A 23,486-nucleotide genomic window follows, 5' to 3' on the forward strand; every position below is an offset into this window, starting at 1 on the left:
TGCTTGCTTTTGCCGTTTTGAAATGGTCTGGAGACTGATTCAATCAAGAATACTTTGACTTTGGCAGCATTCAATGGCCCGGAGCTTTGCTTTGAATGCCATCCAAAGCATGGACATAACCCTGAGGATGACAGAACCCACATCCGCATTGCAGAAATAGTCCAGTTTGACATCACTAGAACTGCCCTGGCTCAATGCTATGGAGTTCTGGGAATGGGGTGTTTGTCGCAGCGCCAGAAGTGTCTGACAGAGAAGCCGAAAGGTCTCACAAAACTACAAACCTGAGAATTCCATAGCATTGAGCCATGGCGGTGAAAGCGGCGTCAAACTGCATTAATTTTACAGTGTGGATGCAGCCTAGGACTTTAGGAGAACAGAGGCTGCATCCACACTGCAGAAATGACCCAGGTGGACACCACTTTTAACTGTCATGGCTCAGTGCCCTGGAATTCTGAGAACTGTAGTTTATTGCAGCATTGGAGATCTCTAACAGAGAAGGCTAAACGACAATTCCCAGAATTCCATAGTGGAGTCCTTTGGAGGTTTTTAAACAGAAGCTGGATGGCTGTCTGCCAAGAGTGCTTTGATGTTATGCTCCTGAATGGCAGAAGTGGGTTAGACTGCATGGCCCTTGGCGGTCCCTTCCAACTCTATGATCCCACTTTTCCAAATGTTGCAATTTCTCTCTCTTCCTCTCACTCCCCCCCCCCTTTACCCTCAAATTCCTTCAGTTGCTGCAAGATGAGTTCAAAGTGCAAGTAAAATTGGAGGTCAACTCAGCAGAAGAGAAAAGAGAGGAGGGAGCAGAATCATGCCTTCCCTGGAGACCTGGGCAAAAGCAAGCTGCTGCACCATTTTCTAGCTGATGGCTTTTCCCTTTTGCCATCTTGACTTGATATGGCTTGGCCACATGTGTCTCATGTATTTTCTTCTGGGAAATGCTGGATTCTAGGTCACCTTTGCAAGCGGTGGATGGCAGCCGTGGCAGGAGCCTTGACAGTTGCAAAAGTATGCTGGAAAGCATGCAGGCGATGGATGATGAAATCTCAGAAACCGCAGGCATTGCTCAATGAGATCTGCAGTGCTTAAGGGGACGATGGCTGAGGCTTATCAGGAGCAGCACACAGGACACAGAACAAATGAAGCCACAAAAAATAAAACCCAAAGCTTGGAAATAGCTAATTCATTCATTAGATTTCTTCTGTCCCAACTCTGGGACCCAGAGAAGCTTAGAACTGCTGCATCTGCATTGCAGAAATGATGCACTTTGGTGCAGCTTTATCTGTCCTTCCATCTCCAAATGACATTCCTATTGTCCTGGATTTATTTATTTATTTGGCAATTCCTACATTTTATTCCCATCCTGGTGGTTTTAATTTTGAGAGCTATTGGAACAATGTTTTGAACTATCACCATCATCAATCATCATTGTTCCGCAGCAAGAGAAAAGATCTTGTTACTTTGGGGGATGGATAGAAAAAGACAAATGAGGAAAGCAGAGCTTTTTGGTTGCCTCTGTATCCAGCCTCATATCTGCGCACGCTTTTATGGAACAGACTCAAGCACATGGGTTCTCCTCCTCGAAGCACAAATGGAGCCAATCTGAGCAATTTTTGCAGCTTTAAATGCTTCCTCTTTTCTTTTTGAGAGCGCAAGCCAGGAACTTGGAAGGAGGAGGAGGAGGAGGAGATATTTGCTGTCCATCTCGATAACGGTCTATGACTATACCAGTTCCTCTTTTTTGTCATGCTCTCTCCTTTCTCTTCCTTTAGATGGGAGAAATATATCAAGGTGTTCCAGCATTTACCAATGTAGGCTTTTGTTGTCACTGTGTGCCTTCAGTTGACACAGGCAAGCTCACATTCGATAACCTAGAGACCTAAGTCACTGATCCCATGTTTGGAGGAGGAGTAATGCCAACAGGTCATCAGCATTAACCCTGCTAGCTAGAGGATTCTGGAGCTGCAGTGCACTCCCCCAAATTCGGCATTTTTGTGTGTGTTGTACATCCAGCATAGTATAGTGGATTGAGTGTTGGACATTAGGACTCTGGAGACCAGGGTTCGATTCCCAGGTCAACCATGTAAAGCCACAGGGTGACCTTGGGCAAGTTACATTTTCTCAGCCTCAGAGGAAGGTAATGGCAACCCTCCTCGGAACAAACCTTGCCAAGAAAACCCCAGGATAGGTTTGCCTTAGGGTCATCATAAGTCAGAAATGACTTGAAGGCACACAACACACACATTCTGAAAGGCATGGTGAAGTGGTTTGAGCATTGGACTATGACTCTGGAGACCAGGGTTCGAATCCCAACTCAGTCATATAATCCCATTGGAGCAAGTCACACTCTCTCAGCCTTAGAGGATGGCAATGGCAAACCCCCTCTGAAGAAACTTTCCAAGAAAAACCCAGGATAGGTTTGTGTTAGGGTCACCAGAAGTCGGAAACGACTTGAACACACACAACAGACATATCCGGAAAGAAACAAGCCTTCATGGCCTTACCTTGTCTATGGACCCCGGAAGAAGCCGGAGAATCAGTTTGCACAGCACTACCCCGTCTTTCAGGGATGCCTTGAGGAACTGCAGAGGGTCTCCAATCTTCATTTTAGGGGAGTTTAAGGCTCCCATTGAAATCAGCCAGGTCACAATTTGCTCTTCTGGGTTCATGGCTGCACGGTTTTAATGTCTTGAGCTTTGCTGGGACTTGTAGTGCAAGGGGAAGGACTAGCCCACATCCGCAAGTGTGTCTTCCTTCTTCTTCTGGGGTGGGTGGGTGGGCGAATGAGCGAAACAACTCCAGAAGTTACCGATTGTCCGACACTTAAAAAGTCACCAAGCAGCTGTTTGGATTTTTCTTTTTTTAAGTCACCAGAAACTGACTTCCCTTTGACTGGAGGAACGGGTTTTGTGTGCATTTGCCTTCATGGTTTCGTGATTAAGTCTGCAGAAGTACGAAGAGGAAGAGCTTCTAGGGCTAGCAAGCTGTTTTGCAGCAAAGGCAGATTTCCTGTATCACTTGAAACAGAAATTTCCTGCCTCTCTAGCTTTCTGCGCCCTCCCACTTCGTAAAGCATAAGAGGCCTTGGCTCTACACCTGAAGGAGAATCAAGTGGTAAGAGCGGGTTTGGAGGCTGAGAGAGTGTGACTTACACAAGGTCACCCAGTGGGTTTGCATGGCCAAGCCAGCACTTGAACCCTGGATCAGGATCAGTGTTTAGTCTCATGGATAATGCCTTTACATGTCAAACTACAACTCAAGAGCGGATTCACTGCCCCACTGAAATGCAAGTCTTCCGATGGCACTTCATCTGGATTAAGTCAAATTAAGGGTCACTTCACACATTTCTATCACATATTTCATGCTACTCCTAAAAGTGTGAGGTTTGAATGAACCTTAGGTTAAGGCACATTTAGTGTCCAACTTTGCTTAAACTTCGAGGGCCTGCGAGATGCCGATCTGCAAACTTGGATAATATTTTGTGGAAGCAGACTTCATTTTGAACACCATTTGGAGAAAAAGGCAGGATACCATTGTAATGGTATTAGAAAGTGAAAGGTAACACTTGCCTGGTTCTGCTTGGTTCAATTTTTATCTTTTTGTTTGTAAACTCCTTTACCTTCAGCACTCAAGATGTTCTTAGCATAGAAATGCCAAAGCCTACATAGGTTTATAATGCAGGAGAAATACCAGTAGTGTCTTTGTGGCACTGAAAAACTAATTAATAATACTATTTCAAGATAGACACAACCACTTTATGTTTTGTTGAAACCAATGATTTTCATTTATGATTAAGGGAATACTATAGCTGCTTTTCTTCCTGTTTTTCTCATTCCTTTGGAATGGGGATCTTGGAACCATCTAGGTTATTGAACTTCAATTCCCATCATTCCTTGCCATTGCCTATAACTGTTGGCTGCTGGGAGCTGCAATCCAACATTAACTGGCAGAGTACAATCCCCATTCCTACTCTAGCCTGTTCATGCCATTCTATGCCACTGTCGGGCTCAATTTATTTATTATTATTATATTTGTATCCCACTCTTTCCCCAGAACTGGGACTCAGTTTGTCTTCCAACACGCTTCGTTGTTGTGTGCCTTCAACTCTTTTGACTTATACCCCTAAGGCCTATCACAATTCACAGGGCTTTCTTGGCAGAATTTGCTCAGTGCCTTTGCTGTCCTCTGAGGCTGAGAAGTGGGTTTCCAAGGCTGAGCAAGGATTCGAACCCTGGTCTGAGTGTCCCAACCCAACACTCAAGACCACAACACCATTTTGTGATCTCAATGGTTAACTGGCCAAGAGCTCCACCTACCGGCAGCTTCACACTTCAGTGTTTGGATTGAATTGGCAATTATGTACGCCACAAAAAGTGTTAGTGTTTAAGGTGCCACAAGACCTATTAGTTCTTGCAGAAATCTAAGACAGCCATGATCCATTTCGTTATAGTGGCTTAAGTATTAAGACTAAGATCAGGGTTCGAATGCATGCTCAGCCATAGAAACCTCTGGGTGACCATGGGCAAGTCACTCTCTCCCAGCCTCAGAGGAAGGGAAAAGCAAGCCCCCTCTGGGACATACCTTACCAAACCCCCACAATGTTCACCTTAGGGACAGTGTGAGTGAGCTATTCCTCTGGAAATTTGGAAGTACAGTATGGTCATTGCTAACAATAACTGGATTGAAGTCAGTCTGTTGAGACTCTGGAGTCCTGGAGAGCTTGCACCAAAGAGCTTAAAAAGTACCATTAAACGTTCCCCCCTGCAATGGGTTTCACATCACACCCTCCAGAAATTCTCTTAGGCATTCTAGTTCATTTATGCAGTAATGCAATAAGCCAATTCCTCTGTAGCAGTTCCCCACACTCAGTTCTGATATATGGGGGAAAAGGTGCATTGAAAACTTAAGCACTTCCCCTCACAAAAAAGGACACAAACCCTACATGAACTGTTTGCTGCCTGGTGTGTGCCTCCCAAATCCCACAGTATCTTATTTCGCAAGTGGAAGGGCCTGACTGCAACAATAAGGCAAAATACCTGTGCAGGCACACAGAAGTAATCTGACAGGGCAAAGCCCAGTTTGTATTAAATTTGCCCTATGCAAGATATACTGGTTTGTTAACCCAGATTTCTCAATTTGGAAAGGAGTGATATGCAGTCTTGACCAGGACCTCATATGTACTGAATTGCCATCTACAAATTCTCCTTTAAGAACACTATGCTATAATCACACTCTGAAGGATACATTACTGGTATTTAAGGAACCTGGATATTTTAGTGCTATGCAAACTTATTGGAAATTTAAGTCCTGTGGAGTTTATTCCTGAGTAGCAAATGCTAGTATGCAACCAAGGAAAAGGAACCAGGTACATGTAAACTATTGCACTTCCCACCTTATTGCTCTAACCGTTTCTTCATTCTTCACCTTTTGTACCCGGAATAAAAACTACTGTACTTTCCAAGTTGACTTTCACAAGACCATCCTCCCCGAAACCTGTGGCAAGAATGGTTTTGTGGATCTAGCAAGCATCACTTCATTTGTTTGTAAAAACTACTACTATTCTGTCACGGAAGGATATAAACTCATTTGAAAAGCCAAGAGAAACAGCGGTCCTTACAAACTTTCCACCGGACAGTAAGGAATTTGAAGTTTTTGTGTTTAAACCATGGATAAGATCAACCACAGAAGATACAGTATTGAAATAAGTATTTTGAAAATCAAATCTCAGAACTCCTAGTTGATTCAAGTAGCTGTCATTTTGCTTTTTAATAAGCATTTTAATCTGAGTTTAGTCTGTTTTGTGCTTTATTCTGAAACTAGTATTAAAAGAACCTAGTTTTGAAATAATGAAATGAAGCCAAAAGACATTTAACACTTTATTTAGGGAAAACAGCAAAAAGGAATGAATGCAACAATAATCTTGTGCCCTTCAGCCTTTAATTGTACAAATCTCCAACTGGGAGTTGGGATTTTTTTTCTGACTGAAACACATTTCTGGTCAAGTTTGAATAATTATGTTGCTTGTTTGTGGTACTAACTCACAACCACAGTTACTGCTAAATAATCAGTGTTAAAAAAGAGTATTCACACCTAAAACACATCAAAATTAATTAAATAAATATATATATTGTTAGACACTCACAATTTTGTTTATTCCACAGGTTCTTTACTCAAACAGATATAATTTACTTTAAATTCATGTGACTACCATGAATGGTACTGTATAGTCTCTGGCTGTTTGAATGAACCCACCCAAAACCACCCTTTAATGCAGGGGTAGGCAACCTTTTTGAGCCGGGGGCCAGGTTGCTGTCCCTCAGACAACTGGGGGGCTGAAGCCAAAAAATAAATTATTTAAATAAATAAATAAATAAAATATAAAAAACAATTCCTATATACACTGCACACATCATATTTTGAAGTAAAAACCAAACCAGTCATTATGCAACCTCTTTTTTTCTTTTCTCTTTTCTGCTGCCTTGCAGTTCTGCAAAAGCAAACCCCCTCCCATCTCTTCTGCACACAAGACTTTATTAGGAAGGAAAGGGTTTGAAAAATTAACTACTACTTCTTTCCTTTTTTTTGCATTGGGCATGTCACACTCTCTCAGCCTCAGAGGATGGCAATGGCATCCCCACCCCCTCTGAAGAAAACTGCCCAGAAAAACCCCACAGAAGCCATAACAACTTGGAAGGCACACACAGCAACAAACCCAAACTTTGCCCCCGGGGGGGGGGTCACACTCTCTCAGCCTCAAGGGAAGGCAGTGGCAAACCACCACCTCTACAAAAAACTTTGCAAAGGATTGTTTCATAATAAGTCAGGAAAACGACTTGAGGGCACACAACAACAACCACACCTCCCAGCCCTTGTATCTTGAAGGCATGAGGGCACAGATGGCAGAAATGGACTTCCTTTTCTGGCCAAACACCCCCCCCCCCCCAAAATACACACACACACAATTCCAAAACACACACTAAGCACATTTGGGCATTTCACATGGCTTTACTTAACATGGCAATCTCTTGCATATTTAATCAGAGTCTTATTGCAGAACCAAACTCTTTAGGTTTCACACTGAACATGGTTTAACATGGCTATGCATATATTGAACATGTCCAGGTGGTTTCACAAGAAGTGGATTTGCTGTTTCATGTTTCATGCACCAACTATACTTCTCAGAAGTGTGTACTTGGTCAAGGGACTTTGGTTTTTCTTCACTGCGCATGAGTTTGTAAAAATCATAGCAATTTACACTGGCCATGCCTCAGAATCAAAAACACACAGAAAAGGCACTTTGGAAAGTCACACTCTCTTGGCTTCTGAAACAGTGCCTGCATGCCTCTGAAGTTGACTCATATCATTATCATCATCATCATCATCATCATCATCATCATCACCACCACCACCACAATTGTCAAAACAATGTTAGCGTTAAAACACCAAAATTAAAAAAAACCCTTGTAGCCAGAGGCCTCTGGCCACTCACCTCCTCCTCCTCTTCCTTTCCCCCCTCCTCCTCCATGCCCCACGCCAGCCTGGGGGCAGGGCAGAGGAGGCCTCGGAGGCCCCAGAGCCTCTCCCCGCCCTGTAGGAAGGCCCAGGCCTCCACACAGGGCGGGGAGGAGGAGGCTGCCGGCAATCGCGCCAATTGGCGCGTTCGCCCGCGGCCCCAAGATCCTCTCCCCGCTCTGTGGGAAGGCCCCGGCCTCTGCACAGGGCGGGGAGGAGGCCACTGGTGACCGCGCCAATTGGCGCGATCACCGGTGGCCCCCGGGGGCGGCAATTGGCAGCAGGGCCAGGCTGGGGCCAGTCCCACGGGCCGTACGTTGCGACCCCTGCTTTAATGTCTAATCCTAGCAAAATATCACTTCCCATGTGAAAATTTTAAGAGGGCCTTTTGAAGGCTTTATAGTAAATATCATCTAAGGGAGGTTTCAGTTCAATTATCTTCTGGTATTAAAACTTGATCAAAGAAGCATTTTCTTCTGTACGTATATGGTTTCTAGCTTAGCTATTATGATTTCATTAAGTACCACAAGGCATGTTTCACTGCACTTCAGTTTCCCTAAGTCAGAGAACCCAGATACAGGTTTTCTCCAATAGTAATAGTAACTTATGTGTTACAGGTCTTGGTACATGTCTGTCTCCAAAATTTAAAAGTATAGTGTTTTGTAATAAGACACAAGTAATTTCGCATCAACATTCACAATTAGGACCCTTCGCCCAGTGCTGAAGTAGCCGAGACACTTTAAGAGCCAAGTGCTCCCTGCAATGTCTTCACTGAGCTTTACAGCCATATTTTAAAGACTTCTCGGCCTTCTCTAAAGGCATCCGCCTCTTCTTCACGTCAGCCATGATTAACTTTGCACCTAGAATGTGAAGATTAATATTAGCAGAGTGCACTGAAGGAGAAAGTTAAACCCCAACCTGTTCAGGGAATAAAGTCATGGTTACGTTCACTTTCACATTGATACAAACCCCAAAACCAAAAACCTACGGAACAGTTGACAGGATCATTTTAATACTATACAGTGGTACCTCGGGATACGAAATACCCAGGTTACGAAATTTTCGGGATACGAAAAAATCCCATAAGAAATAATTGTTCCGGGTTACGAATGTTTTTTCGGGTTACGGAAAAACTTTTGGTGCTTTTCGGCGCTATTTTACACGGAATCGCGGCTTTTCCCCATTAGCGCCTATGGCATTTCGGCTTACGAAGGCTTTTCGGGTTACGAAAGCGGCCGCGGAACGAATTACTTTCGTAACCCGAGGCACCACTGTACTATGTAATTGTTGCCACTTTTTTTAAAAGGGTGATTCTGTCAGCCAGAATTGAGCATACTATCCTTGAGATCAGATACAATGCCATCTCTGTAAATCAAGCACTATCCAGCATGTGAAGGAAGACCAAATTAAGATCTTTAAGGAAATCATGCCTGATTATACAATGTTACTGTATTCAATACACAACAGAGTACTGACAAGACTGAAGACTTTACTGTCACTTTCAGCAGAGATTTAAATTCCACATGTGAAATCAAACAACCAGGTCAGATAAACCTTGGTAATAAATAAACAAAAAATATTTTAAACCCTCTAGACACCACAGGAAGACAAATTTCAAGATCCATCTCGGGACGATTTTTCTTTCTTTCACCAGCCATCATTTTCTTTATGACATCTATTTCGGCGGCCTTATAATGGCATCCACATTTAGAAATTTCTTTACTGGATGGCATGGTTTTATTTTTGTTTTGTCATAACAAAATTCCAAACATACTGGGTGGAAAATTAAAGTTTTACCCCTCTTGTCTTTGTTTTTAAAACATTTCTTTCTTCACATTTACAGAGGAGATAGGCAAAAGACAACCCTTCCAAATAGGAGTTTCAGCTTATTTACATAAAACCTGACTGATAAAACATGCCAGCCTGAGTTCAGCCAGCACCTCAATGAAGATGTCAAGTCAAGTGGTAAATTAATGCTTGCCTTCCAAGTTTGTACTGTTTTTAAATGCGCACTCACCTAGGAATTACCTGTGGTGTTTTTACAGCTTTTATCCATGTTGTTCATGATCACAGCATATACTGTGTCCTCGGGTCACATCGTCTTAAAGGCAGTGAGTGGTCAGCCTGTAACAATTAAGGTAGATATGAATACTTATGCCAACACAAGCTGCCCAAATCCCATGACCTCCCCCCAAAACACACTCGTACGCTTGGGTTTGCCGATTAATCAGTTTCAGGATCTAATGCTTTAGTTTGAGAGGTGGAAGGTTCACTGGACTGGAATGAACTGGAATGGCTTAGTGACAAGTCGTATGGCTTATGAGTCTTATTTCCTTTCCAATGGTGCTTTTCATGGTAAATCCATTAACTTGAGTGGCAAAATATGTTTTGAGGATTACAGAAGAACTTTAGTTGGAGGTCTTCAAGTCTTATTACATTTCAAGAGCATCTTTTGAACTTCCCGGCTGCACCTGGGTCATATCAACTTGCCACAGGTTCTGCCATTTGTGCCACGCACTCCCCAAACAAGACTATAGTATAAAGGGAAAAAAAGGCTAGGCATCCAACTAAACATCAGATTTGTAATAATGGCTTGCTTGACATTTCCCCAAGTTGGTATAGATTTTGGCAAATTAAGCCAATTTCTGATTGCGCTGGGATTAATTTTTTTTAAAAAGATAGTACAGGCAGCCTGGTTTTTAAGTGTCTTCATTGAAACACATAGGGCAAAAAGTAATCCCTCCCAACCCTTTACTGGAATGGTTGTCTAAAGTTAGCTGCTTTCTTAGTACCATTTTCAAAAGTTTTGTGCCATACATACTTTCATCCAAGACAAGGTTAAGTTGAATTTGGAAGACTTCGCCTAAGGCTATCCAGCACAGTTTTTCCATTGGGTGCTGCTTTAAAATTTAAAAGGACTCCCGTTGCCAGGACAGACAGCATGTCCTACCGAACTAAGGATGTTACGTTTTGGTGTCATGTTTGACTTAGACTGAAAAACTAGTTTGCTTTGCTTACCATCTTTGCTGTTTCACAGGCATTTGGTGCTTTAAATCTGTAGTGGAATGCTGAAAGTTTCACTTGTTTATATGAAGCCATAAGCCTTTCAGAAGTTGGAGAGAAAGACTTCTTTGCTTATCTTTATTTTCTCCATTTTGCCTTTGGAGTCAAAGCTGTTCCTTTAAAAATGAGACACTACAGGGTTGCAAAAATTTGAAACAGTAAGAGCAAGTACCGTTTTGCAGCTTCTTTGATGGAACTGGTCAAACCTCTTACTTACAGAACTCTGTAGCCTGCTTACTACAGGTTAATATGTTATATTTGGGGGGCGAGGTTCTTGCAAATTCCCAAATGAAATACGTAGAAAGGTACAATGTACATTCAGCATTATCCATTTGTTGTTTTGATTAAATGACTGAATGGCATCCTGAATGTTTTTTTTTAAACACAAGACTGAAGAATTTCAATTTTGTAATTGGGAGTATTGTGTGCATTTCAGCATTGAGAGGACATTTAACTTTTTAGTTTGGCACACATCCCCACCACCCTCCACCAGCTAACAGGGTTTGCCTAGAAAGAAGGCATGTTTGCATGAGCAGAGCAATCCATGGCCATTTTAGATGGCTGCACGTTGTATGGGGAAGCCTTAGATTTGCTGGTCTCATTGATGAGGTGAGAAGCGTGGCATTTCAGGGTTAACGTTTACTTCTGAAAAGTTACAACACTAGTACACAGGCTAAAAATGTCATACATTAACATCTGCGTTTTGAGAGAAATATTAACAATTTTGAAATGAAATTAAACATGTTTACTTTTTCCTCACAAAAACATCAGTAATGGAGGGGAACTTAACAAGCAACGATAAAAAAAGGTAAAAACAATTGTTTCGGTAGTCCTCTTGGAGTGAAGATAAAACTTCCACATTTAATTTGTTGGAGAAAAAAATGGTTTGGTCCAAGGCTTTGAAAGGTTTTAGTATCGGCTTCTGCCCCCGCCTCTATCAGAGCGGCTGCCTCCACGGCCACCACCTCTTGGCGCTCCGCGGCTTGAGCTGCTGTATGAATCACGCGGAGGAGGGTAACCCCTTTCCATGGAAGGGGGAAGGCCTCTGTCTTGTCTTCCCACACGGTCGCGGCCACTTGAGTAGACATCGCTTCTGCTGCTTGAGTAACTTTCTCGACTTCCACCATACCCATCTCGGGTGCTCCCGTAATCATCATAGCGGCTGCTTCCACCATAAGATGGAGGGGGCCCTCGTGCAGGTGGAGCACTACGTGAGTTACCTGCAGGTTCAATGGTCAGGTAATAGGGCAACACTATAAATCATGTCACGACAATTTTACATCTGAGTTTTAAAAGTACTGAATCAATGGCTTCTGTTATTCTTTTGTTTTAACTGAGAAGGTTAATATAATCTCACATGTTGGGACATTTGGCAGGGGAGTATCGGGCAGTGACCGAAATAAACAGGCTGTTTGAAGACGCTGGTTTTTTTTCTCAAGGCAGCTCTTTTTGGGGTTATTCCAGAACAGCTTGCTATTTTACAGAAGAAACTCAGCCATTTTTCCAGTGACAGATGCAATTCAGAACGGTTGAACTTTGCTTCGTTAGGTTATAGGAACTGTAATTCAATCATTTTGTTAAATTAAGATAAACAAATGTTTTTTCACTGCAGTGGGCAAGCCCAGCAATACTATGTCCCCATTTAAGTAAAAGCAGTCTAGCAAGTCAAGCGTGGTACCTACTACATTCTGTAAGACCCACAAAATAACCGCTTACCATAACTTTCATACGAATCTCTGTAAGAGCCTCCACTTGGGTGATCCGAGTAGTCCCGGTCACGCCCTCCATAGCCATCCCGGTCACTGTAAGAGGAGTAACTGCTGGGATTTAATACAAGTTATGTTATTCAGTAAGGAAGCCTGAAACAGTTTAAGCAACCTATTCCTTCAGAGAAGAAACAGCCAAAACCACCTCTGAGTATTCCTTGCCTAAGGAAACCCTATGAAATTTTATAGGGTTGGCATAAATTGATATTCCAATGCCCTACTGTAACATGGCCTAAAAACATGTAATATGTGCTGTTTGTCTTCAAGTCGTTTTTTACTTAGTTCAGGAGGTTTTCTTGGCAAGTTTTTCCATCTAAATTTATGCCCTCAATTTCTTGCCTTTATGTGTACTTTATGCTCCTTTGTCAAATATCATGTACATAAACAGAGGAAATTATTATTATTATTATTATTAACCTTTATTTATAAAGCGCTGTAAATTTACACAGTGCTGTACATACAATCTTTTTAATTAATTAATTATGGCACTATGTCCTTTTACCTTTCAGAGGATTGGCCTTTGGTATATGAGGCATTTAATTGAAAAAGTTTGTCTAACATTAACCACCATGAAAGACAATAATGACTGAACTTCAACTCCCTTATAGTTATTTTTCAATCCTGTAAATTTTAATCCATCTGTCAATTCAATCAGACTAGACTAAGGGCCTTATCAAACAAGGCAGGTATACCACAATTACTACACCATGCTAATATAGTCTCTGGTTGGGGATTATCACATTACACTATTCCACTTCCATTGTTCTCCCATGGGAGACCATTTTGAAAGCATTTCTTTTTATTAACATGATAAATTAGTTAATGGCTCCCTTTCCTACTACTGTTCACCTATGATTTCCAGTGTGAAAGTTCAATTGTGCTTTAAAGCCAGCTTTGGGTGGTCAGGGGCCATGTTTTAGGTGTGGCTTAAGTGCCCTGTGATCAGGTGAGAAGGATCAAAATTTTTATTTTATTTTCTTTCCATTGAAAATTGCTTTACATCTGCTATAGAAAAAAAATCCATTGGCAAATGATCTCTGGAGTTTGTCAGCATTGGCAAAACTATGCTCCCTACCCCCCATAGCCCCATTCTGGTCTCTCTCTCTCTCTCACACACACACACACACGGAAACGTAAGTGGAAGTTTCACGGTTAAAATCAGACAGATAGTTCAAGAGCTGTTGGCTTTCATCTGCCAGTGACTAGCTCAGTCTGAAAACAGAAGTCTCATCTATCCCAATCAGGAAACGGTCTTCCTTCCCACTGGTTGCCCATGCTAAAAACTTATCACATGCAACATTTGAGACAAAGGTTGCAATCCTGGAAAAGTTCCCTAAAGTGCAACAGGAAAGAGAATAGCAATTGCATAGCTTTTTAAAAAGAACAACACTATATCAATGGGATAAAGCCCTAACAGTTGAGTAATAGAAGTGCATTTAAAAGAACACAATGCACTAGGTACCTGTAACCTCTTGAGGGATATTCATCACGTGAACTGGAATGACCGTAATCACGGTAGGCATAATCTCTTGGAGGTGGAGCATAATCCCGTGTGTCTCTGGAACTTGGATAGTCTCGACTTGAGTAACTATGGAAGTTAAAATGACATTACTTTTAGTTGCAAAAAGTACAATGGGAGGGCATTCAAGGACATTACAGGTTCTTAATGTGATCTACAATGAGATTTGAGTTTACCTGTCTTTAGTACTATAGCCATCATCTCTAGGAGACAAGTAGACATCTCTTCTGGATGGAAGTGGCTCTCTGCGCGGAGGCCCTCCATAGCTGTCTCTGCCGCGTGACAGGGGTGCTTAAGTCAAGCACAAAATGAAAAATTATGAAAACAAGGCAGCAATTGTTCCTGTAAACTAAGAAAACACACTGGACCAATGAATTCTATGATGGTGGAAGAGTAATGCATCCGTTCTAACAGCATGATCATGAAACACCAAAGCTATTATAAACATTCCTGCAAATAGGAAGATCTTCTCTGATAAAATACATATACAGGTACTGAGAGTAGTGTTTAGTTAATATTCTGTAATACAAGAACTTTAATTGTGGCACATGTAGTGCTTTTTATAGCATATGGTGCTGATAGGGGAGAGGAGAAATGTGGTTTACTGGAAAGATACCAAAGCTGATCAAGTAGCCTAAAAGGCTCATGTTATTGAAGACATTAACGAATTACACTGAATAGCTTAAATATCCATCAGAACCAACAACTTGAGTATCTGCAGACTTTTTATTTTGTCAAGTGTGTTTCTGAGGCCTGCACCTGTCCCAACTAAGTACACAAGTGGGACTTTCCCCCCCTCAGTACAATGCTCAGCTCTGGTTAGTACTTGGATGGCAGATAGCCAATGAATACCAGGTGCTTTAGACTAGATTTCTGAGTAAGGAACTGGTAAATCTGCCTCTGTGTTTTCTTTGCCTTCCCACGTAATTCATGGGTTCAAAATGGTTGACCCCACAAATCGCCAGGCGACTTGAAGATGCACGCACACATAGTGCTCTAGGAAACTCTTGAAAGCAATGCTGTATCTCACTATACAAGTCCCAAAACCCAGCAGGGCTGCATAGGCAGGAATAGCTTGATTAGCAGCAACTACAGGCACACAGAACTTGTGCATGCATGCTATGGACAAATTGCTGGATTAGAAGAAATCCTCCTATTGCTTCTACATTAAGTGCTTGAGAAGGAACCTTACCTCTCCCGCCCATTCCACTGCTGCTATGCACAGGCCCTGAAGGTGCAGGTCTTTTAGGTGGAGGACCTCCACTACGTGGAGGTGGGCCTCTCTTCATTGGGAGAGGGCCTCTAGAGGAACCTGGAATGATGACAATTTGTATGTCAGCCTTACACTGCTGTAACAACTTCAGTGAGCAGAGACAAGTATACATAAATGAAACAGGATTTCTTAAATGGCATTGCTGGGCACAAGGCTAAAGTAGAAAGCAAGTTGTGCACAGAAAATATCAAGGACAACAAACAGGAAATCAAAGTAACCAACTTACTAAATACAAAGAAATATTTATGGTAGAAATCCTTAAGAATTCATGGAAAAATTACACATGAGCAGGAAAGAATCAATTGTTAACAATCTGCTCTGTGAGCAATTAAAACATCCAGTGCACATCTACTGGTCCAAAAGAGGCAACTTTTCAACACTTTTCTTTGTTCATTGTTCTTTACTTAACGTTTACTCATGAAAAAAGTAGTGTGATAAACACAATTAATGTATCACACAAGCAAACAACAAGCCTTTCCCAACCAGATCCTTCCCAGATATTTGTGGTTCCAACTTCCACCAGCCCAAGCAGCATATGTAATGATCAGGAATTCAAGGAGCTGTACTTGAGAGGGTACCACTGAGAGGGTATCAGATGGGGGAGGCTAGATTACAAATTGCACCACAAAACAGACAGATTACCTTGGGTCACTAACATTCAAAATGGCAACAACTTAAAAAAAACAACGAACTTCACCTTCACCAGTTACATTTGGGGGATAAACCAACCAAAACAGGCATATAGTTTGTCTTCTTTAAATACACTAAATAACATAGGCCCTATACAGACAGGCCAAAATAAAGCTGCTTCGGGTCACTTTGGAGGTATGCTGTTTAAATACTGCATGCGTCCTAAGAATCCGGAAGCTGCGCCAAAGCCACACTCTAGTCCTAAGGACTGGAGCGCAGCTTCCAAAGTGACCCGAAGCAGTTTTATTTTAGCCTGTCTGTATGGGGCCATACTCAACTTTGTTTAATATTTGGAGTTGTTTACTGACAAGTGGATACTGTGTGGAAGTTTCAAGGAATATAAACTATCAAGAACTTGGCTGTCCAAAGTTGCACAACTTTAGTCCAAGGAACAATTCCCCAGTTTGCCTGATCAAAACAAGCCTAATAGCTGGGCCACATTTTATATCTTCTTTTAATATGCTGCAATGCACTGTTAAGTAAGTCTGCAAGATTTCTAAACTCTTTAGTTGGATATAAGAGCTCGGTGAATGCAAGAAGAGCTTTTACTCTTTAAGTTAAAAGCAACTGGAGCAATCCTTCCCCCTCAGGAAGTTATTTTCTCATCAGAAATTGACTATTTGTATTTATTACGGTGTGGTTTTTAAAGTACAATATTTCTAGTTTTATAAACAGGAACTGTTATAATATCCCTATGGCATTCCTAGTGTGTCACGTAGGCACCTCCATAGGTGGCCCAATTGCACATGGGAATACAAACATACCCAAGTGACTCCCTCTTGAAGGAGGCCCCCGCGTTCCACTTCCGCCTCTTCCACCTCTAAGGCCTCTGGGAGGGCCTCTGCTTCTTGGAGGGGGCCCACGTCTACCGGTTTCAAAGGATGGCTTGGTAGCTTGCTCAACTTTAATGGCTTTTCCGTCTAAAGACTGAACAAAGGAATTTAACTCAGCATTCATGGCAAATGCTTGCATTCAGGACAGATACTCTCAAATATCAACTCTTCTTTGGCAGTTGTATTTGCCATTATGAAGCACTAAACCTTATGTGGCACCTTCTGGCACAAGCTGAAGGGTTTGAGAACTGGAAAATCTTCAAAATGGCATAGCTGTGGCTAAAATGATCAGTAAAATTCTTAATTTAATTTTATTCACGCCTATCTTTTTACACTTTCTATAACAGTTTCTAATACTCTCTCTCTCTATATATATATATCTCCTATCTGTACTAACAGGTTAGTAACAGGTGTTGATTATTGCACACTTGTTTATTTTGGCAATTAAAGTTGAGGCTTTGATCAGATATAGTAGCCAGTGGGCAAAGAAAGCATCTGGGATGTACTGAGGTAATCTGAAGTCAACTGGCAAAGACTGTTGATTCTGAGCTTTTTAACAAGAACAACAAAGTGACTTTCCATGCAACTTGCACTTGCTAAATGAGGGATGTGAAAGAAGGACTCAATTTGAAAGTGGCAGGGCTATGAATTTAGCTTAGAATTTATGCTGAACATACATTACAGCATTGTTATTTTGTTTGTCCTTAAAAATATTCTGCACATTTAAATTGCAGTATTGACAGGTATCCCAAAATACTTGCTGTATTCTGCTCTATCAATATATTGCAAGTAAATCTTTTTTTCAACCGCACATAAACTAATTTTCAGAATCACATATTTCATTGTATCTCTCAAGGTACAGTAGTCACAGCTATTTTCCAAGAATAAGAGTTTTCTAGGAATAAGGGATCAATCCAACACAACCAAAGCTATCAACAAATCACAACAGTTCTTCCAGATATCAAGTGTTTAGCAATAGTTCAGAGACTATTGCCAGTATCATATCTGAAGATAAAATGCCTTCAGGTTTAGATTATCTTCAGATGCTCCTTCTTTGGAAAGCTAAATAAGGTTTTACTGGCGAACCACACATTTTGTTATAATATTATCAAGATTTCTTTACTGATGGCATAAAAGCAACACTGGGGCAGACACATGAGAATCATGCTCAATGTGACAAGCTGCAACAATCAGAATTCAACATGTCAGTACTTCCTACCTTTCCATTCATATCTCTGGCAGCATCCTTGGCATCTGCTGGGCTCTCAAAAGTGACAAAAGCAAATCCTCTGGACTTGTTGGTTTCACGATCTTTCATAAGGAGAACTGAAAAGAGGTGGAGGGGGGAAGTATCAGTCCACTCACACCTCATGGTGCTATACCCCAGGTTTTACACATGTCTGCTCAGAACTTCTTAGAGGAGACATAAGCCCTTATCATTTTGGCAGATCAAGGCTGTTAGATTCATCACAGCAGACCTAAAAGTCAATACCCTTCATTTAAAATGATTTGAGTTTACCTTCCACTATGCGGCCATATTTGCCAAAGACAGCTTCAAGAGCCTTCTCATTTGTCTCAGTGTTCAGTCCACCAATGAACAGCTTCCCAGGTCGATCTGCTTCAACCATTTTGATACCGTTTGGGATCTAGAAACACACACATTAAAACCCAAATCAACAGAGAAATTTGTCGCTTATGCTGATGCTGCAATGCCAAAACCAAGCAATGACCAGACTTCGATTTCCCACTACACAGGTTTCTCCTATCCATCGGCAAAAGCACATCCTTAGTTGCAACAAAGGTGCTGTCAGAAGAAAGCTAACCAAAAATGAGTCTTGACATGGAAATGGCACATAATAAATAATAATAATGAATAAAAAATGTTGCATAGACACAAAACTAATGGCCCAGGAATTTTTTGGTAGAGGAGGAAGTGTTCTCTGCTCCAAGTGTTAAGTGTAGATAAACAGGGTTGGATGTTAAAACATATGGCAGCAGCCCCCAGGGACAGTCTGGTCCCTCTCCCTGAATTTTCAGCTTCAACTCATTAAAATAAAGGAATAACTTGAAACCTCGAGTCGAGAAGCAATGCTTTGCAGCTTAACAAATAACAACGTTCTTTACAGAACAAAGGCTTCAGAGCTTTTTTCTATCGCATTAGAAATAACATCTCCGGCCAATCCTCTGGGATGGTTAGTTTCAGTGGCAAGCTAAAAAAAAAAAAAGCCTTATGGCTATGACATTACCAAGCAATTCCCTTCCAAAACTGGTCTCAATGAGCAGAAACAAGGCAAAATAATAATGATGATGATAGTAAAATAACACAGGCCTGCAATAAATTCCCCCTCCTCCCCTCTGGACCAGTTGTTTTTGGCTGCCAACTTTGAAAAAAACAAAAACCCACAATAAAGATGTCATCCCACACAGAGATATTTCATGGATTTGATATTTTTATGATAAGGATACTTGCCCAAAGGGAAACACTGGGCAAGTATTCAATGTTCCCCTATGGGCAGGTATTCTCCAATGGCAAGTATGGTTTCCTTATGGGCAAGAATTCCCCAATGTTTCCCTACAGGCAGGTATTCTTCTATGATTCTCTATGGGTAAGTATGGTTTCTCTATGGGTAAGCAGTCTCCTATCTTTCCCTATGGGCAAGTATCCTCTTATGATTCCCTATAGGCAAGCATTCCCCAATGATGCTCTATGGGCAAGTATTCTCCTATGGTTCTCTCTGGGCAAATCTTCTGCAATGATTCCCTCTGGGCAAGTATCCTCTTATGATTCCCTATAGGCAAGTCTTCTGCAATGATTCCCTATGGGCCAGTGTGGTTTCCCTATGGGCAAGTCTTCTGCAGCGATTCTCTATTGGCAATCCCAATGTTTCCCTATGGACAAGTAGTATCTTCTTATGATTCCCTACAGGCAAGTCCTGCAATGATTCCCTATGGGCAAAGGTTCCCCAATGTTTCCCTATGACTCCCTATGGGCAAGCATGGCCTTCCTATGGGCAACTGCTACCATTTGCCTTGTGCTTTTCCCCCCCATTCACGGGGTCCTCCTTCCCTTAACTGTGGAGGGAGCGCTGCATTGCAGCATTTAGAACAGACCGCCGGTTGAAAGAATAAAAGGCAGTTAGGCAAAAGCACTCACAGCGCTTAACGGAAGCCGAGGGGGGTCGACGGCGCATGCGCGGGCCCAATCGGAGTGGGCGGGGCGAGGAGCTGCGCGGCCGTTGGCGCACGCGCAGAAAGCAGGGCCCCTCCGTCCCCGCCCCCTTCTTCGTCCTCGCGGCGCCAAGAAGGAGCGCGGAGGGACTTCAAGGGGGTCACAAAATGGCGGCTCTCCCATTGAGTTCACCCTTAAAACCCCCGCGGCTTAAAATGGCGCTTCCCTCAACGAAGATAATAAAAAAGGCAAGGCCTGTAATAGGGTCACGTTTATATCCCTCACGAAAAAAAGAATAGGAAACGGGGATGAATGTGTAGCTTGAGTTTATATATATATATATACTGTATATATACACACACATACATATATATATAATGTTCATACATATATGTATACATACACTGGCCCCCCGAGACGCGCGGAGTGCGCTCTCTCTCTGTCTCCCGCCCAGCGCGCTTACCTGGTCCCTGCCGGCAGAAGAGCGACGACGCACTGAGGAGGAACAAAGGGGCCGAGGGCCTTTATATAGATGACGTCAGCGCGTTCGAACGGGGCCCGTGTGGCCCGGATGTAGAGCGTGAAAGGCAAAGGGGGCGGGGCGAGATAGAGAGAGGGATTGAAAAGGGAGGGGGGGTTCCCAGGAGGAGTGACGTCACTCGTCTTCCAGCCTCTTTGCAGAAGGAGCAAATGCATACACACACACACACACATATATATATGTGTGTGTGTGTGTACACAGACACATGGAGACGTATTGCAATATTATTATTTTGCATAGGTAAAACACTCGAAAAAACGATATATTCAAATATATATATATATATATATACTGTATATATATCATCTTCATCAACCTTTATTAGGCATCTCAATAGACAATATACAACAAACAATACAATACAAAATTAGCTAAAATAGTCTACATGAATACTTTAAAATCTATTCAGAGCCCTGAATAGATTTAGTGAGTATTGTATTAAGTTCCATCTACAGATAAATGTTACTAAATCAAAGGTTTTGGTATTTTCAAAAGGATTCATTCCAAGGAAATGGAAGGTGAATAATCAAATCATAGAGCAGGTAAAAATGTATACATATTTGGGTGTTCTTTTCCATTATAATGGTCTTTGGGCAAAGCAGAGAGAAAAGGTTGTTCAATCTGGAAAAAGATCTCTGGCGACTTTACAATCCTTTTATTATAAGAAGGGAAACCAAGATTTCCTTGCAGCTATGAAAATTTATAAAACCAAAATAAGACCACAAATACTATATAGTATATCTGTTTGGGTAACAGCTTTTAACAAGGAGGTTGAAAGTTTACAAACACAACTCTGCAGGAAATTGTTCTCTATCCCACCATGTGTCCCTCACCTAACATTATATGCTGAGCTTGGTCTGGATACACTGATGGCGTACAAATCTTGGCTTAAAATCCATTATAGACTAAATAGATCTAGTCTAATTTGGTTTCTTTTATCTGATAATTATTATACTAACTGGTCAAAAATCTATGAAGATAAATTAAAATTAAAGAGCCTAAGTTTGGACTCTCTACTCCTCCTGAGGAGGAGTGCCTCAAGACAATTAAGGATTGTTTGTTGAGTTATATATATACATACACACACACACACACATATATTGTAATATTGTATTTTTTGCATAGATAACCCACTCAATAAAAGCACACACACACACACACACACATATAATATTTTTGCATGGGTAGCACACTCAAGAAAAACATGTATATACAGTATATATATGTGTGTGTGTGTATATACACACACTATATATTCAAATAAATACATATATATATTTATTGCAATTTTTGCATGGATAGCCCACTCAAGAAAAACATGCATATATAATTGAATATATATATATTGCAGTATTGTATTGCTCAAGGCAAGCAAGCGAGAGAGAGAGAGAGAGAGAGGAGGAATGTTGCGTCTGGACTGCAGACATAATCCATTGTGACACTGATGCACTTCTCATGGCTCAGTGCTATGGAATGCTGGGATCTGTAGTTTCGTGAGGCCTTTTGTGCCTGAGAGCCCCTGGTGCCACAACAAACTACTGTACAGTGACTGGCATTCCATAGCATTGAGCCATGGCAGCTGAAGCAAGGAAGAAGGAAAGATGGAAGGAAGGAAAGAAAAAAGAAGGACAGATGGAAGTAAGGAAGGAAAGGAAAGGAGGAAGGAAGGAAAGAAAAGAAGGAAGGAAAGAAAGAAAGAAAGAAAGATGGAAGGAAGGGAAGATGGAAGGAAAGAAAGAAAAAAGAAGGAAGGAAAGAAAGAAAGATAGAAGGAGGGAAGGAAGGAGAAAAGGAAAAAAAGCAAAGAAGGAAAGAAAGATGAAAGGAAGGAAGGAAAGATGGAAGCAAGAAAGGAAGGAGAGAAGGAAGGAAGGAAGGAAAGAAAAAAGAAGGAAAGAAAGAAAGATGGAACTAAGGGAGGAGAAAAAGGAGGAAGGAAGAAAGGAAAGAAAGGAAAGATGGAAGAAAGTAAGGAAATGAAAAGAAAGAAAGAAAGAATCAAAGAAGAAAGAAGGAAGGAAGGAAAGATGGAAGAAAGGAAGGAAAAGAAAGGAAGAAAGACAGAAAGAAGGAATCAAAGAGGACGAAAGATGAAAGGAAGGAAGGAAAGAAAGACAAGAAGCAAGAAGGAAAGGGCAGGGAAGGAAGGAAGGAAGGAGGGAGGGTCTGGGCTGAAGAGAGCGCCAGTGCTGGCAAGCATCCGGGCATTTTGCCCTCCTCCAAGATGGCGCCGGCGCCGTCTGCGTCCGTGACGTGATCACGTGGCCCCTGCGAGGCCGGAGGAGGAGGCGTTGGGCGAGGAGCGAGCGAGAGAAGGCAGGCGCGCCGGAGAGGAAGAAGACAAGGCCTGGGCGCCGCTGCCGCCGGAGGATTGTGACGCCGCGGGAGAAGGCCTCCCTCCCTCCCTTCCACCCTCCGTGTCGCCTGACGCTTGAAGGAGGACGACGCCTCCGCCGCCATGAGTGGCCCTTGTCGGCTGCTGGTGCCTTTAGTGGTGGCGCTGCTGGTGCCGGCGGGGCTTCGGGGCCCGGGCTCCCTCTGCGGCGCCTTCTACCTCCCGGGCCTGGCCCCCGTCACCTTCTGCCAGCCCCACGCCGAGACCCAGGAAGGGAAGGAGCCGGGCGGCAGCGGCACCGCCGGGTGCAAGGTGAGAGAGAGAGATATGTAGCAGAGAGTGTGTGCATGCATGCATGTATCTATCTATGGTACACGTAGAGGTACTCAGGTGGTTACAAACTGAGGTGAGAGAAGTTTAGATAGAGAAACTGAGGCACTATATATATATATATATATATATATGTGCGTGTTTGTCTGCTTATATATATATCACATACATATTAAGGTGATTATAAACTGGGGTAAGAGAGAGAAAGGGAGAGTTTCTGTATAGATATAGAACCTTAAGGATCAATCAAGATATAGATATAGATATTTACAATCACCCCAATATGTACGTGTTTATATACAGTATATGTATATACACAGTATGTGTGGGGTGATGGTAAACTGGGGTGGGATAAGGAGAGAGTTTGTGTATAGACATAGAAACTTAGGAGATATATACATATATATAAACCTATGTATATACAGTATGTGTATGTGCATATATATATATATATA

General features: G+C 42.1%; 3 protein-coding genes and 1 non-coding gene across 5 annotated transcripts in view; 1 reads left to right on the forward strand and 3 right to left on the reverse strand.

The window, feature by feature from the left end:
* The window catches only part of ARHGEF6 (Rac/Cdc42 guanine nucleotide exchange factor 6), a 44,111-nt gene extending 41,424 nt beyond the window's left edge, over positions 1-2,687 (reverse strand). Inside the window, exon 1 of the mRNA XM_042478985.1 lies at positions 2,505-2,687. Within this exon, the coding sequence (XP_042334919.1) occupies positions 2,505-2,669 (165 nt within the window). The 5' untranslated portion in view covers positions 2,670-2,687. The remainder of the gene's footprint in view (positions 1-2,504) is intronic.
* A 7,521-nt stretch (positions 2,688-10,208) lies between these two features.
* Positions 10,209-20,379, reverse strand: RBMX (RNA binding motif protein X-linked). 2 transcript variants are annotated; one of them, XM_042479047.1, is made up of 9 exons: positions 20,289-20,379; positions 18,176-18,302; positions 17,876-17,982; positions 16,588-16,750; positions 15,053-15,172; positions 14,037-14,151; positions 13,804-13,929; positions 12,292-12,392; positions 10,209-11,795 (listed from the first exon to the last, which is right to left on the reverse strand). In XM_042479047.1, the coding sequence occupies exons 2-9, from the start codon at positions 18,282-18,284 to the stop codon at positions 11,485-11,487; spliced, it is 1,152 nt and encodes a 383-aa protein (XP_042334981.1). In that variant the 5' UTR covers positions 18,285-18,302; positions 20,289-20,379; the 3' UTR covers positions 10,209-11,484. The 2 variants fall into 2 exon arrangements, with proteins under 2 accessions (XP_042334981.1, XP_042334980.1); XM_042479046.1 differs by having other exon boundaries at positions 12,292-12,395.
* On the reverse strand, positions 18,057-18,130 carry LOC121937421. Its single transcript, XR_006105129.1, has one exon. It is a non-coding gene; the product is annotated as a small nucleolar RNA SNORD61 (small nucleolar RNA).
* A 2,296-nt stretch (positions 20,380-22,675) lies between the features above and the next one.
* LOC121936682 (transmembrane 9 superfamily member 2-like) overlaps positions 22,676-23,486 on the forward strand; it is a 43,420-nt gene continuing 42,609 nt past the window's right edge. The window contains exon 1 of the mRNA XM_042479145.1: positions 22,676-23,013. Within this exon, the coding sequence (XP_042335079.1) occupies positions 22,825-23,013 (189 nt within the window). The 5' untranslated portion in view covers positions 22,676-22,824. The remainder of the gene's footprint in view (positions 23,014-23,486) is intronic.

This window comes from Sceloporus undulatus, chromosome 7 (assembly GCF_019175285.1).
Source record: "Sceloporus undulatus isolate JIND9_A2432 ecotype Alabama chromosome 7, SceUnd_v1.1, whole genome shotgun sequence".
NCBI classification, from domain to species: domain Eukaryota; kingdom Metazoa; phylum Chordata; class Lepidosauria; order Squamata; family Phrynosomatidae; genus Sceloporus; species Sceloporus undulatus.